This window comes from Tasmannia lanceolata, unplaced genomic scaffold, assembly GCF_043159265.1.
Source record: "Tasmannia lanceolata isolate RefF3 unplaced genomic scaffold, GAP_Taslan_0.1 ptg000003l, whole genome shotgun sequence".
Classification (NCBI taxonomy): domain Eukaryota; kingdom Viridiplantae; phylum Streptophyta; class Magnoliopsida; order Canellales; family Winteraceae; genus Tasmannia; species Tasmannia lanceolata.
In genome coordinates, this window is record NW_027518680.1 from 42941316 (window position 1) to 42957922 (window position 16607).

General features: G+C 40.8%; 1 protein-coding gene across 3 annotated transcripts; it reads right to left on the reverse strand.

Moving 5' to 3' along the window:
* Positions 1 to 751: 751 nt before the first annotated feature.
* On the reverse strand, positions 752 to 16333 carry SHS1 (Mitochondrial substrate carrier family protein). Of its 3 annotated transcripts, none has more exons than XM_077364861.1 (4): positions 15482 to 16333; positions 1962 to 2123; positions 1368 to 1862; positions 752 to 1237 (listed from the first exon to the last, which is right to left on the reverse strand). In XM_077364861.1, exons 1-3 carry the CDS (start codon positions 16022 to 16024, stop codon positions 1389 to 1391), a joined length of 1179 nt encoding a protein of 392 aa, XP_077220976.1. In that variant the 5' UTR covers positions 16025 to 16333; the 3' UTR covers positions 752 to 1237; positions 1368 to 1388. The 3 variants fall into 3 exon arrangements, with proteins under 3 accessions (XP_077220976.1, XP_077220971.1, XP_077220967.1); XM_077364856.1 differs by having other exon boundaries at positions 1346 to 1862; XM_077364852.1 differs by lacking the exon at positions 752 to 1237 and having other exon boundaries at positions 1251 to 1862.
* Between the last annotated feature and the right edge of the window lie 274 nt (positions 16334 to 16607).

Here is a 16607-nt window from a genome sequence, read left to right on the forward strand (position 1 = left end):
AAAAAAAGAGGGAAAAAAGCAAAATCTTAGTTTCGATCGGAGGGCTAGGATCATCCAATCGAAATGATTTTTGGAGCACAACCTAATTAGCTTGTGATTAATCAAATGGACGGTTTTGATCATCCTTTGGAGTGCCCATATCACACTTTTTTTTAAAAAATTTTTTTTTTATCATTATCTTGGTTATTTCGGTTAACCGAATTTTTTTTTTTTGAGATAACCGAAACCGAATAACCGAATTGCCAAATAAAAAAAACCGAAACCGAACCGAAACGAAACAGAAAAAAACCGGACCGAACCGACCGAACCAATTCGGTTCGGTTATTCGGTTTTAACCGAATAATGAACACCCCTAGTCCTAACAGTTTTTTTCCTCGACAGTTATGCTAAGTCGATGATATTAAAAGGAACATTGGAGTGGCTTGAGGAACCTTGTTCTTCGCCGCTTGAAATGTATTTTCTTCTCAATTCCGAGAAGCAAGATGTGTGCATGAACGATGCAGTTGCTCGACTATTGTCAAGTCTCTAATTAACTTGCCAATGTTGAAGGGAGTTCTATGATAGCATGGTAGTGGTTTGGTTCGGTTGACCCTGGGAAGGAGAAGTATTCAATATCCCAAGGGTGGTCCCAAAGGATTTGTATGCTGGCAGGTTAAGGAATGTTCAAGAAATTGGATAGATAGTTTTTTTTTTTTTTTTTTTTTATTTTTTTTATGATTCTTTGTTCCTGACATTGGATTGATGGGGACTCCTGGTCCATTTTTCATGTACTTATGAGTATGATTTATAAATATTCATGTCATCTTTTAAAAAATAAAAAAATAAACCCTCAGATAATACAAGGGAGATAATACGAGGGAGCTTGAGCTCTTGAACAAAAAATAAGAAAAAAGCAAATCCATCATCGGAGAGGTTCGTGTTGAGTAACCAGCATTTCAGGTTATCATTGCTTTAGTAATCAAGCCATGTTGGATGCTTTAAATGCACAAGGGTGTTTCACAACCCATGTGAATGGAATGAATCCAAAAGATGGAATTGGGAGAAAATTTTCTTTTCTGCCGTCTTATAAACTTTTCAAAGTCCAACCCATGTCAATGGATCTCAAATTGAACACAAAGACAACCTAATCCATCTGTTAGAGTATGGAGATCTCACCATCTCTACTGACACCAAAACCTATGCCGTGTAAAAACACTTTAAAGGCCTACTTTTGCCCATCTCACATTGGATTCTGGACCTGAAAAAAGAAATAGAAAACAATGCAAATGCACTATAAATAAAAAGCAAAAATGATCATCAACTTCCTCCATATTACTAAGATAAAATTTTGATGAATTCAAATCACTCATTTCTTTGAAATCCATTACCAATTGCTCATATGCTCAGGCCTATGCCTCATCCTCCTTGTCTACCAATATCCTCTTGCAAGACTCATAGCACATGAAAGAAATCCCAGCAGCAGGGACCAATTTCATACAGCTTGGCCCCAAGCCTCTATAGAGTCCCCCCAGCCCTTCCTGTTCCAATATGCTTGTGAGTGCATGGAGCATGTTTTTGTAGACCTGCCTTCCACTGAGAGCGCCAACTTGCATGTGCTTTCGGGCAACCTCTAGAGGAAAAGTAGCACTACTTGCAATGGCTCCTGCTAAGGATCCGATCAGAAGGGTTGCAATATTACCAATTTCCTCCTTTTTGAAGGCTTTCCTATAAGCCTTCCTCAGTGTGTCATAAGCAAAGTAGTTGGTGGCAGCATATGGAACCACTCCTATTAGACTTGGGGTGAGACCTCTGTACAACTCTGCAGGGCCTTCCTCTCGGACGATTTTGAGGAATGCATGCAGAAAATTGTCATACACGCCTCTCTGCAAAAGCCAAATTGGAATAACAAAGTAATATGAGACGGTCAAAGGGGTGAAACATGACCTGTAAGAATCAAGATACCATTGGTAAGTTGGATTTACCTGTATAGTTAGTCGGGTCTTGAGTAACTCAAGAGGATATGTTAACAAGGTCGAGCTGACTCCAGCACAAGCTCCCGCTACCAACGATGGCGGGAATGGGATTTTGGGATGTTCACCCAGTTCAGGGGTCAAAGACTTCTTCACTGTATCATAGGCAAATAACTGCAGAGAAGTGGCATTAGAAACCTAGTATACTATCACAGCTAGTGTTGCTGAATTTCAAACTGGACCATAATATCATAAAGGGACTAAATCAACTTGAATCAAATAATGTCATTTCATTGAAGTAACTAACTACATACAAGATGAACTATTCAGACAATGGCAAGGAACTAGTATAATACCTGCATTTCCATTTTGCCATTTCATTTTTTTGGGAGAACCATATATTTCATGTGCAATCTTTCTCAAATAGGATTTAACCTCAATTGTGAATTTTTTCCTATGAGATTTGAATTCAACTATTAAGATTGAATTGTAAGGTTAGGCTTTACTATTTTTATATTCACTACTGATGTCCAAAAGGCTGAGTCCGCTCAGAAATTGATACTAAGATTTCCTTGTTCAACACTGTCAAGTAATCTTTAAAAAACATCGGAGTTCAGACTCCACACAGTCCTTGTTCAACACTGTCAAGTAATCTTTAAAAAACATCGGAGTTCAGACTCCACACAGGGACTCTGAGTCAAATTGGCAATGACAGACACATGTAGATCTGTATTAACAGGCAAGGTTTCAATTTGAAGGGAATAAGTGACTGTACAGTTCAGATGATAGCCACTACAATTTTTTGATTGGTATTAAGCTATGTTGCATGGATTTGGATTTGCGTGTCGGGATCCGACACATGGATTCTAAGTCTTGGATTCGGCAAGGCCCAAAATGTAGGATTCAGATTTGGTAATTTTTAAATAAAACAAAATTTTCAAAATTTAAAATTTAAATATTCTTTCCCTATATATATATATAAGGAAAAGGAGTGTGCGGTTGACTGCATATAAGGTTATATGCGGTCGAGGGCCCAAACACATGGGTCCCACATTTTTGTGGTGATCAAAACCATTCATTTGCAAGGCTCCATCATAGTTAGCGTGTGTACAAAAAATCAGCTCCATTGGATCATCCTAACCCCTCCAAAAGTGGAGGGCAAAAATGGGCAGATTTGTGGCAAACGGTGTCAGTCCATTTTGCCCTCCACTTTTGGATGGGTTAGGATGATCCTATGGAGCTGATTTTTTGTGCACGCCCTATCTATGTAAGGGCCTTGCAAATAAATGCTTTGGATCATCCTAACAATGTGGGCCCACATGAGTTTTGGGCCCTCGACCGCACCTAAGCTTGGTGCGGTCGAGCGCACAATCTTATTCCTCTCTCTCTCTCTCTCTCTCTCTCTCTCTCTCTCTCTCTCTCTCTCTCTCTCTTATGGTGAGCTTAAGCGCCCAATCACATGGGGGGCCACTTTGTTAGGATGATCCAAAGCATTCATTTTAAAGTCCCTTACATAGATAGGGGGTGTACCAAAAATCAGCTCCATAGGATCATCCTAACCCCTCCATTTGTGGAGGACAAAAATGGACAGACACAAATCTGCCCATTTTTTGTCCTCCACAAATGGAGGGGTTAGGATGATCCTATGGAGCTGATTTTTGGTACACCCCCTATCTATCATAAGACCTTGCAAATGAATGGTTTTGATCACCACATGTGATTGGGGAGCCATGTGATTGGGGAGCTTAAGCGCACCATAGGTTTGGTGCGCTAAAGCTCACCAACAGTTTCCTCTATATATATATATATATATATATATATATATATAGAGCTTGCAGTTCCTGCGGGTGCCCTCAGCTAAGCTTAGCTGCGGTGGCTCTTTAAAAACATAGGGGCCCCACATTGTTAGGATGATCTGAAGCATTCATTTGAAAGGCCACATCATAGATAGGGTGTGTACAAAAAATCAGCTCCATTGGATCATCCTAACCCCTCCAAAAGTGGGGGCAAAAATGGGCAGATTTGTGGACAAAATGTGTCTATCCATTTTTGCCCCCACTTTTGGAGGGGTTAGGATGATCCAATGGAGCTGATTTTTTGTACACACCATATCTATGATGTGGCCTTTCAAATGAATGCTTCGGATCATCCTAACAATGTGGGGCCCCTATGTTTTTAAAGAGCCACCTCATATAAGCTATATGAGGGCACCCTTAGGAACCCTTTTCTCATATATATATATATATATATATATATATATATATATATATATTCATGAAAAATCTGAGGGTAGAGGGTTGTTGCGCGTTTTTTATTAAGAGAGTCGAAGGAGGAAGAGGGTCGATATTCGAGGATCGAGGCACTGGGGTTTTTATTAAAAGAGTACGGGTTGTGCTTTCATATAAAAAAAAGTTAACAAAACACATTTTAAGGGAATATATACAGGATTCCCATTTTAAAGAGAACGGTAAATCGGATTCGCCCGAAAAAAAAAAACAGGATTCGTGCGGAAAAGAGAACGGATGAATCGGATTTGCCTGAAGAAAACAGGATTCGTGTGGGATATGGCTACGACAAGACTCGAGATGTGTCTCACGTGAATCCATGTCCGATTCGCATGTGGAGATGTGTCGACACGGATTCAACATAGGGGGCAAAGAATCCATGCAAAATAATACACATTTATTTAAAGAAAAAATGGAATTACAATAAATATAGAACTTGCTAATAAAACAACACCAGTCTTGAAACAACCCTTCCAGCCACATAGTTGGCCACATCGTTGGCATCACTCAAATGGCCATATCACTGAAGTATCTTATATGTATTTAAACAATAATGGTGCAAAATTATATGGTGAACACTTGTAGCTGCACATAATGGGGTCCACACTAGGACTCTAGGAGAGCTTTTGGAGATTAATGGGTTTAATCCCCAGGTAGATTAGTGCATGCCAGTGAACCTGGATGGCAATAAAAGGTCTGTTTGTTATCATTTGCTCTCTCTCTCTCTCTCTCTCTCTCTCTCTCTCTCTCTCCTTGGACGAGAGATTTAATTGAAGGAGAGGAAGCTCTCAGGGTTGATTTCTATGGCATCCCCCTGCACGCATGGGCTGTCCCTACGGTGGAGGCATTGGGGGGTCTCTTTGGCAAGGTAGTAGAAACCAAAATGGAAGGGTAATCACCGGAACTGTATGAGTTATGTCTCGGCTAAAATTCTAGCCCCCTGCTAGATCTTCCCTACTTCTGGTGTTATACTCAGAATTCTAGACCGAACCTATACTATTGGGGTTGAACTTGCGAAGGAAAATCTTTCTTCGCCGGCGGAATGCCTTTTGGCGGGTCAGAACTCTACGTCCGGCGAGCCGTTGGATCCCGTATGGGATTCAAATTTCAAATTTAATACTTCAAATATTCCAGGCGGGACATCCAAGAGTATGTCATTAATCTACTCTGACAAAGGTGTGATGGGTCCTAAAGATAGGTGTGCAGACGCTTTTGAATTGTTGGTGGGCCCCAAGAACTTTAAGTCCAAATCTCCTAGACAGAAATCTGCTTCGTTGGCTGCACCTATTACTAATGCCAATTCGTTTCGTCTTCGCTCTAGATCCAGGAAACCTCGTGCTCCTGGCTTCAAACATCGAATCATGGGGTCAAGATTCCAGGAAAGTCTCCTTATGAATTTATTTGGAAAATCCTTGGTGTTAAAGGCTGGAGCTAGAAGGCTAAACAATAGTCTGTTGAAATTCCAAAAAATTCTCAAATCTGGCAGGTTTGGTCCTCTCTAGCTATTTTGTAGCGGAGGATCCTGAGGCGAAGATGGAGTATAACATTATGGTTGCATGGTCTAGGGGGGTGTTTTCAACTTTGGAAGCTATTCTAGCCTGGGGTCCATTCTAAACGGGTCGGGGTTTAGTCAATGAGTTGGTTAGTGACTTTTCTTTTTAGCCTCTTCGAATTGAAGGTAGTATGGGCGGGGGTCTCTCTTGGGAAGGTGCGAAAAGACCCTAAGATGGGACGGCTCGTTTACACTAAAGTTTAATTGTCTCTACACTAGATTTTCGAGATGGGACATTTTCAAGGACTCCTTCAGGCCTATTCATAAGGCGGTGGCGTATCTTATTTTAAGAATTGACTGGATTTTGTAACGATTTAAGTGTATCCATCATACCCTTGTAAGTAAAGATGGAAGATCAGGTTCCTGGGCAGCAGGAATCATCGTCATGCCCAGGGGGGCGTAAGAGAAAATTGTTCATGGAACTCATGGTGCTGGAAAATATCCTTCATAAGATAAAAAGGATGTCTTATGATGAAAGATTAGCCTCCATTAACGAATTTCTAGAGAATAGTAGAAATCGGAAGAGAGTATGGGATTTCTCGAAAGAGATGGCTATTTCCTATATGGAGGATGAGATTGAAACTCGAAGAAATTCGGGGTTTTTGGAAAAGAATCCGAAAACGGTGACTTTACCGATTTCCTTTCTACAAGGTCTCCTTGATGAACTTGGTAAATGCTCCTCTTTGTTGATATTCATCTATCTAGGAGGTTGCTTTTACTTTGACCATCATTTGGAAGCCTTTGGGTTAGATAATAGGCAGGGGGCCAGCTTGAGGAGGGATAAAGAAAAGTCCCCTAAGGAATTGGGATATCAGGTCTTTGGATCCCCGAATTTTCCTGGGGTGGAGGAAAAAGAGGGATGTAGGTTGTATTAATTGTACTGCAGGGCTTTTGGCTTGAAACGTTCGGGGGAAAGTTCTTGTTTGATTGGAGTGTAAACCTACACTGGTCTGACTCAAGGTATGCCCTCGTCAGTCCTTTCCGATACTATGTAATGTTAAGAGGGACCTCTAGTCCCCTTTGTAACTATTATAGTATCGATAAAATGTCATCTTTAAAAAAAAATAAAAGCTTTGTTTGGATGCAGATAGTTACCTTGGAAATTAGTGGTATAAGTAGTCAATAGGGAGGAAACAAACATTTGTGATGTCTGATCTACTTAAGATTTACCTGGTAGAATAGTGATAAGTAGTGCTTGGTTGCCAATCTTGTAAGACTAAATGGGAGGGGTGTCATTACCATTATATAGAAAGAAAAGAGATGGAAGAGAGAGAAAAAGCAAAATTTTACTTGACAAATTCTTCCTTTTTTGAGGAGGATGGCATGGAAGGTATAAGGAACATGGGTGCCACGTCACCAGATAAGCAATAATTAGTTTTGAATCTTGTCTAGTAGTCCCTAGGGTTTCTGGTGCTAAATTGGCTACCAAACACCATAAAAGATAACAAAAAAAGCATTTCTCTACTTTGGACATCTTTGAGGATGCCAAGCATGTGGCAACCAAACAGACCATTAGATCAAGTTCCTTTTTTCTGTAACTTAAATTTCAATAAAATAGTGAACTCGTTCACAAAGTTATGACCACGAAATTCAGGTGTTTAGCCATGCCACTTTTGCCAGAGCACCGAGTTCTTTCGATTCCTTGGTTTTGCAATTCTCACCTAGAAATTGGTGTGCCATTTCTAGCAATTATTTCAAGATCCTTACTGACGTCAAGCTAAAAATTCGATTCCACCATCTCGATAGTGATTTTCTCACTAATCTATGTCAAAATTGAAGGTCAATTGAGATTTTAATATGCAATCGATAGATCATAATTCAGAACCTTGAATCAAGATAATACAGAAATACTATTTGATCTCGATACTTTAAGCATGGAATTTGAATTTAATGACATTTTCTGGGTCATTAATTCATATTCTACCACCAAAGAAAGTAATATTAATGGAATTCTTGACGTTTCCTAAATCAAACTAGAGACACTAGTGAGATTGTGAGTCTAACCTCTTTGCATGACCTTTCCTAAACCAAACTAGAGACACTAGTTTGATAGTGAGATTGTGAGTCTAACCTCGTTGTGTCCTGACAGTCAAGTCCAGAGTCCTGCCCCTCATGGTCCATTCTCTGTCAGATCTTTCTTTTATTCGTTGAATTCCTCAAATAGTGAACCATCACGGCGTACAAAAGTTTGGAGGTCTGCTGCACCCCCAAGGGTTGCAGCTTTTGCGTGGATCATAGCAAGTAAAAAGATAAATACTTGCGAGTTGCGACCGCTTGAAAAAGAGAAAAGTTCATCTTACCAATTGCTGTATACTTTGTGAGGAAAGTTTGGATCACATAACGTACAATGCCCATTCTTGCATCGTCTTTGGTAGGTAATTATCAAACAATTTGGATTTACATCTGTATTGCAAAGAACCATCAGGAGGATCAAGGAGGGTAGGCGTCAGATTGGCAGCCGGCTGTAAACTTTGCCACTTTTCTATGAAATGAATCCTATAGAAAATTCGTCTACATGAAAATTTTCTAAAGGATTCATTAGCCGACCCCAACTAGTTTGGGACAAAGGCTTATTTGGGTTGAGTGGAGTTGAGTTTTATTGCAAAGAGCCATCAGGAGGATATTTAAGAGTTGGGTTGGAGAGCCGTTTGGAGAAACAAGGCAGATCTTATGGCAATTAGTTCCTTATGCTATTATCTTGTACATCTAGAGAGAAAGGAACAATCGTTTCTTTCATGAGAAAAAGAACAGCATTGGAAGAATTGTAACAGCCATAAGATTGACTTGAACTTATGGGAAGAAACGGTAAAGGGGAGCATGGTTATTTAAAAAAAAAAAAAAATTTTGAATGATGGGAGCAAGGTTATAATGCTGGTGATATCCCTTGAAGGTGGCAAACAGTTATGACTTGGGAGAAAATAACTTGTAAGATCACACCAAAATGGAAGCCCCCACTGGTTGGTTGGCTGAAATTTAATTTTGATGGCAGCGCTACAGCCTACAGGCAACTCGGGCTGCTATACGCGGAATTATTCGAGACGCAAATGGTAGTTGGGTGATGTCATTCTCAGGCCCAGCCGGTGAATGTGATGCAAACGGGGAAGAAGCTAAAGCTCTATGGGGACTTAGGTGGTACAGTGATTCAAAGATTGGGCTCCTTATCACTAAAGGTAACTCAGCTAATGCAATAGCACGGGCTACAAGCAAAGTGATGGGTCTGTGGAAGATGTCAAGTAATTTTGCCGAGATCAGAGACCTCGTACAAAAGAATCACGTACAAATTTGCCATCAAAGAAGGTCAGCCAATGAGAATCTAGCCACAAGTGGAATAAAAAAGGGAGCCTAAAGCTGGATTAATTCAAGTAAGCAGAATTTCTTGGGAGATGGGGAGCAACCAAATATGTTTTTTGATTCAGAGAAAGCGAAATCATTCAGGACTTCTGCATTGCAGATTACCGGGCTGCAGATCTTAGCACTGGAATTAAATTTATGCAGGTTGATTCTACTTACCGGAGTGTGTTTTTGAATTTTTGTACACGGTGAAACAACTTGTTGCCATACATGTGGGGGATGACTCGTCGCTTGCATGTTTTGGTTGCTGTAACTTGTTTACACAGAATCAATAAAATGGTTGTCATCTTTTATAACAAAAAAAAAAAAAAAAACACTAGTATGACTTCTATTCTCTAAGCATGCTTATTCTGCCTGGCCCTGGATTGCCCATTAGTCTTCCATCAATAAGCTTAAGAAAGCCTTCCAGCATGAGATCACTTGCCTCTGACTAGAACTAGACCCCTTTATGTTTGAGCCACCTCCTTACATTTGTGGTTCAAAACTTTTATTCTTCAGTATTTTTTTTTTGAAAATTGACAATTTATTGAATCTCAGTTGGGACAAGTTGTCTCCCCCCCCACGCACCCCTTGCCCCTCCTTCCCCCACAAAAAAAGAAAACGAAAAAAAACATTGCAAGATAAGGATCTATGATCCAAAAACATAACCTCAAGGGGCTTACAAGGAACTGACAACCAACATTTCCTCCCTCAAAAGTCCTGCTTTTGCTAGTCTATCCGCCTCCTCATTTGTCGATCTCCTTCGATGCTCGATCCTAGGGCTCAACGACCTAATTAAATCAAGTACTTCTGCCATTAGTTCTTGTAATCGCCAGGGTCCCTTTGAGGTACCCGATGCCCAAGCAACCGCATTTGTCGAGTCTCCCTCAACTATTAATGGTCGTTGATTGTTCTCATATGCCCAACGCAAGCCGAAGAGAAGAGCCCTAATTTCTGCCTCATTTGCATCACATATCCCTAGTGGGCCTGAGAATGTCATAACAGTAGTTTCTTTATCATCTCTAATCAGACCCCCAATGCCTGCCTTCCCCGGATTACTAATAGAGCTTCCATCAAAATTGAGCTTCAGCCACCCACATGGTAAGGCCTTCCATTTCGGTTTAGGCTTGGATCGGATTGTTCTATCCCAAATAATTGACCACCAATTTCTTATCAAATCCTCCACCCCGTAGGGGTTTTCTTCTTAATCTTGGCCCATGAGATGAGTTCTACCTTAATATCTGACACCAACCGTCCAGGTGTCCTGCTCTGATCTTCAAAAATATGTCTGTTCCGTTCCTTCCATATATTCCAGACAATGGCGTACGGGAAAGTGGACCATAGTAGCTTACCAGTCTCCCCAAAAGGCCCATTTTGCCAGTTAATCAAGAGTGAATTAATTGAACTCGGGCAAACCCAGTTCATTCCAAAAGCTCCAATTGCCCTCGACCATAAGTGATATGAGAAAGGACAGTGCAGCATCAGATGGTCCAGTGTTTCTTCATCCTGTTGACAAAGGACGCACATGCTTGCTAGGCTGAAAAGTCTCCTTTTTAGTCAATCGCAAGTATTGATTTTTCTATGTACCAACGTCTATCCAAAAGCTACCATTCTTGGAGGTGCAAGAGATTTCCAAATGCGTCTTCCTATCTGTTTTCTGACCTGAATTTAATATCGCAAAGAAAGACTTGGCCGTGGATTCACCATTTGGTTCTGGTGACCATATCCTCTCGTCATCCTTGAACTTAGAACAGTATACCGAATTTAGTTGTGTCAGAAGTCTTTGGAGGTCTTGTATTTCCATCTCTTAAAGGTCCCTTCATAATCGAATGTCCCAGAATCCTCTTCCCATATGTTCCTCTCGTACCAGGTAATATGCCATCGTTGCCTCTGGTCGCACTGCAACTCGGAATAACCTCGGGTATTCATGCAAAGTAGTTTTTTGCCACACCAGAGGTCGAGCCAGAATCTCACCTCTGTGCCTTTCCTCACCTTATAGCGTGTTTTTTGTTCAAAGTCTTCCTTGACCGAGCAGATGGATTTCCAAGAACCCGAACCCTTTCTGTTTACCGGTTTCTTAATGCTCCAGTCCCCCCATTCAAACCCATATTTGGAACCAACCACACGGTGCGATAGAGCCAACTTTTCATTCCGATACCGCCATAGCCATTTTCCTAATAAAGACTTATTACGCATCCTTAGCTTCCCAATTCCCAGCCCTCCATCCTTTTTGACTTGGTTACCGTCTCCCAATTCATCAAATGTCTTAATTTTCTTGATTGATCGTTACCATCCCACAGGAAATCCCGTTATAACTTTTCAATTCTCAAAGCTACCTTAACCAGGATTTTAAAAAGCGACATGAAGTAGACCGGCATGTTTGCAAGTGCTGCTTTTATCATAGTGATTCTTCCCCCAAAAGAACTGTATTTTTTCTTCAAGGTAGCTAACTTCCGTTCTACTCTTTCTACCACTGGATCCCATTGCGATGCCGATGGGACACCAAACCCCAATGGTAGTCCCAGATAAGAAACCGAAAAACCCCCAGCAATGCAACCAATAGATCCGGCCAGATTCTAAACTGCTTGCTGATCCATATTAATGTCCAAGAGCATGCTTTTGCTAAAATTAATCTTAAGACCCGAGGTGGCCTCAAACCACTTGAATATTCTTATGACATTTAGGAATAGCCTGGGCATTGCTTTCCAAAAAGACAAGCGTATAATTAGCAAATTGAAGGTGTGTAATTTTCTCACCTTTAGGTTCCGCTCGTAATCCATAGATCAGCCCTGAATTACTAGCCTTTATCAACTTTAGGCTAAGTGCTTCCACCACCAAGATGAAAAGATATGGAGCTAATGGGTCACCCTGCCGAAGACCTCTTGAACTCTTAAAGTATCCTTCCATGGAGCCATTAATAATGATTGAAAAGCTATTATAGGCTATTACCGACTTCGTCCATTTTCTCCACCTCGTACCAAAACCCATATGTTCTTGTATGAAATCAATAACCTCCCAATCTATATGGTCATAAGCTATTATAGACTATTACCGAGTCAATAACCTCATTAGCTATTAGGACCTCGTCCAAAATCTGCCTCGAGTCGACAAACACACTATGAAAATGGGAGATGATGCCCCATACAACTTTTCACTCTTCGAGCAAGCAATTTGGATAAAATCTTTGAAACGCTATGAATTAAATTGATCGGTCTGAAATCCTTAATCCCAATCACCCCCTCGTTTTTTGGAATTAGCTAAATAAATGTAGCTTTTGCTGCTTCGCTAATAACTCCACTCTCCTGAAATTCGTAGATAAAAGCCATGATATCTTGCTTCATGATACCGCAATATCTTTGGAAAAAATGCCATAGGGAACCCATCCGGTCCCAGAGCTGTCTTTTTTCATGGAGAAAATGGCCTCTTCAACCTCTTCCTCAATGAAATCTAGGTCCAGTTAAATTCGTTGACCAAGGCTGATTGATTTGAATTACAAACCCCCTAACTTCGGATACCATTCAACTGATTTTGTGTAAAGCGCCGAGTAGAAGTCAACGATTCTTTTCTTGATTAAGTCAATATCTTATATTATTGAATCCCCCTCCTTCAGGCAAGTAATAGTATTAATTCGTAGTCTCGCATTTACCACCCGATGAAAGAATTTTGAATTTAGATCACCTACTTTGAGCCAATTGACTCTTGATTTTTGTCTCCACCTAATTTCTTCTCTTCTTAGAATTTCCTCATATGCTTCCAGAAGTTTCAATCTTTCAATTCTCTCAACAGCCGAAAGGGGGCCATCGATTTCTTTACCTTCCAAGAATTCCAGAGCTATGGAAATTACCTCCTTGCTACGTTTATTACCCTCATTTGCCATAAAAAAATTCCTTTATTTTCAATTTCACCGCCTTCAATTTTTTGCACAAAACATATCCCTCCAGCTTTGAGTAATAGACTCCTCCCACCATTCCTTGACCTTATAATCAAATCCTGGAATTTCTATGAGATCCAGATCGAATTTGAAAGGTCGTGGTCCTCCAGAGAAATCCAAAATTTCCAGCATAATTAGGTTGTGATCAGATAGGATTTTTCGGAAAGCCCTCTGATTGATAAGTGGGAAATGCTCTTCCCACTCACCAGATATAAGAATTCGATCTGGCCTGCTCATTATTAATCGGTCCTGATTATTTGACCAGGTAAACCGCGCTCCATGTAGAAGCAAGTCAATCAGCTCTATATCCCGAATGAAATTTGACAATTTCCTCATACTTTTGTGATTCTGATAGAAGTATTCCTTTCCGATGGGAAACGAACCGTATTAAAATCTCCACTAACAACCCATGCCCCCTGCCATTCAACCTGAATAGAAGATAGATCATTCCACAGTTCATTCCTCTCCCTAGCCCTTACCGGGCCATAAATCACCGTTAGCATCCACTTCACATCCCAGTCCGATGAAGTGAATATTATCTAGATCGAGAAGCGCCCAACCCTGACTTCTTTCATAAGAAATTTGCTTCCTTCCAGACTACTATAATTCCTCTCGCCGATCTCACTGCTTCCTTAGTAGTCCATTCCCGATGGTTTCTGCCCCATATTTTGTTGATGAGGTAATCTGTGACACCCATTATTTTTTATTCAACAATTGCCACCAGGTCAAGTTTTCGCTGAATGACAAAATCCTTGACTACCTGGATCTTCCTGTCTTCCCTCAATCCCCTTATGTTCCAGAAGCCAAGCTTCATTAGGAGCGGAGATTAAAAAAACTCCCAATGATCCGTATCTCCTCTCAAGAGAGGACCTCAACCACCTTGAAAGGGTCAAAAAGATCAACCCTTCCAGATGCTCAATCAGTAATTTTTTCTTTAGAATGGTCAGATGGGAGGCCCCTGTTGCTATGGCCCGGATCTTGCTAGATTGGAGTTATTCTTTCTAAAGGTGCTTTCCTTAGTTTGAGCCCCTGATAGGTGATGATCAATTCTCCGTTTCCACTTGGATTTTTGAGATTTTCTTACCTTCGTGATCATTCCTGCAAAATCGACCCAAACTATACCATTTTTAGTATCCTCAATGCCCTTTTCACTTTTTCCTTCAATCCAGCTGGGTACGGGCTGTTCATTCTATCTCGCCTTTTTTTTTCCGAATGTGGTCCACCTGCCCAGCATTTACTCCTTCAGATTCACCCAAGTATTTTTTAGCATGGGGGAGGGCCATGCTGACATGTTGAAGGGCCACTTCTTTCCACCCAATCGGGTGAAGTTCTATTGTTTTTCTGCCTCGGGATACCCCCAACAGGAAGATTAGCAATATTTTCTGATTGATCTGCCAGCACAGCCTTGGGATGCACACCACTCCATTTTGCTTGAGTTTGAAATTTGAATTTTGAACTCTCTTTGTGGCGCTCTGATGGGGTCCTTGTTTCAGAGTAATTTTGTCATTTTCTTAGATCAACGGTCCTCCCACCTCCCTGATAGCTGTAGGATCCTGATTTTATTCTTCAGTATTATTGATGTAAATATTGCTAAGAGACAAAAGGGGCAATGAATTGTTTAGTGTGAGACCGATCTATTCAAGGGAGGACTCGGTCTTGACTTGGAAGATGGTGTTTCAGTTTTTGATTTCAAGTTGGCAAAATCAATGAATAAATGAAGATGTTGAGAAACGAGGATGTAGTTGTGGGAGGAACTTCGGTAGTTGTCTCGGCCAATTGATTGACATGAACATCCTAATGGAGGTGATGGAGGGACACATTATGGAATATGCAGGGACAGATGGCACAAGCCTAGGGGGAAAGGGGGCAGCTCAACAGCCTTTATGTTGTTTCAACTTTCAAGAAGAGGATACCTTTGCTTGGTAACCCCTACTTGATAGTTGATAGAAATTAGAATGCCCCTGAACATAACAATTATTATGAAAGAGTCCTCGATTACTTATGGGAAGCTGCGATCAATGAAGCTAGGAGTAAAAAATTCTCTGATCCCAAGAATAACATTAGACATTGTTCATTGAGTAATAAGGTAAGGGTTGTTCATAGATGTAGTGGGGATTAATTCAAACAATAGAACATAGTCATGTTGTCATCTAGGTTGGGATACTCCCAACCAATCATACGAATGAGAAATTTAAGGAACAACCGTATGCCCTATATTTCTCCTTTCCATACAAACATTTCCCATGAATGAAATTTGTCAACCCCAAGAATAATACCAAAAATAAGCAGATAAGCAAACCAATAATACTAAGAACAAGATAATCAACATAGAAGAAAGAAACCCCATTATACAATCTACAAAGAACTAAAAGATCAATAACAGATATAAAATCAAACAGAAAAACCAACTAAGATCAACAAATTCACCACTCACCTCTACCGCCTTGCTCGGCGCAACCCGAATTACATTGACTAAATTACCCCTAAACAATCCCGGCCATCCATCAGTCTTCATAATACTCTGAAACACTTCCACCGTTGAATGGCCACTGCTTCCAACCATCAAATGAGTCCTTATTGTCTCCAAAGGAGCCACTGCAGTCCGCGAAAATGCCCCCGCAATTGCCCCACTTATCAACCTCCTCAAAGAAGGATTCTTAACCCTAACCCTAATTTTCAAACCCCCGATTTTTCCCTCCTTCAGCCCCCCTTCCTCCCCCACCGTTGCCGTCTCTGGAGGAATCCCCACAACCCTAACACCAAATTCAGGCGTTGATACATATTTCGCATACAAATCTGCTCCGGGAAGATTCCCTCCGGCGTCTCTCGAATTCGAAGAGTTCGGCGAAATGCCGTTGAAGCCGATTCCCATCTGACCGACACTCGCGAAGAGTCCACCAGGCGAAAAACAATCGTTTTGGAGATTACAGTATAAACCCATATCGGAAGAAGAAGAAAATCCATTTTTCTTACCCATGGGCTCTGGGCTTGAAATGGGTCTTCTCAGTTATAGTTTTAAGGCAAAAAAATCCATTTTTTTTTTAGGGAACAGATGTTTTGGAGGTTGGAGATGACTAATGAGAAGTATTTACCAGACATGCACCAAAAAATGGATTTTGGGTTGCACGAAACATTTGATTTCAAAGGAAAAACCGAAGAGGGGCGGAGGATTCTAAAGGATTTTGAAGAATCAGAAAGCGTTTTATTCTTTCTGGTTCACGCCTTACAAAGAAGGGATGGGGGTTGAGAGCTTTTGCCATTTGGCCAAAGTAGATTCGGTGCATAAGTACTAATTAAAAGGACATTCGGTGAAGCTACCACAAAATATCTGAAATAGTGAGATAGACCCCTTCAATTTCAAACTCATGAAAGGGTACCGTTTTGCTTTTCCTGACAAGACTTTTTACCGAAATACCCTTCACCATCAAAATATACACGTTAAGCCATAAAAACAGGGAGAAAAAAGTATTGCCTGGAAAATGAGGTGACCAAGAGATAAAATGGGGGTATCACACCTGGAAAATTTTGGGTTCATGTCTGTTGGGCCTGGGTTACCAGCA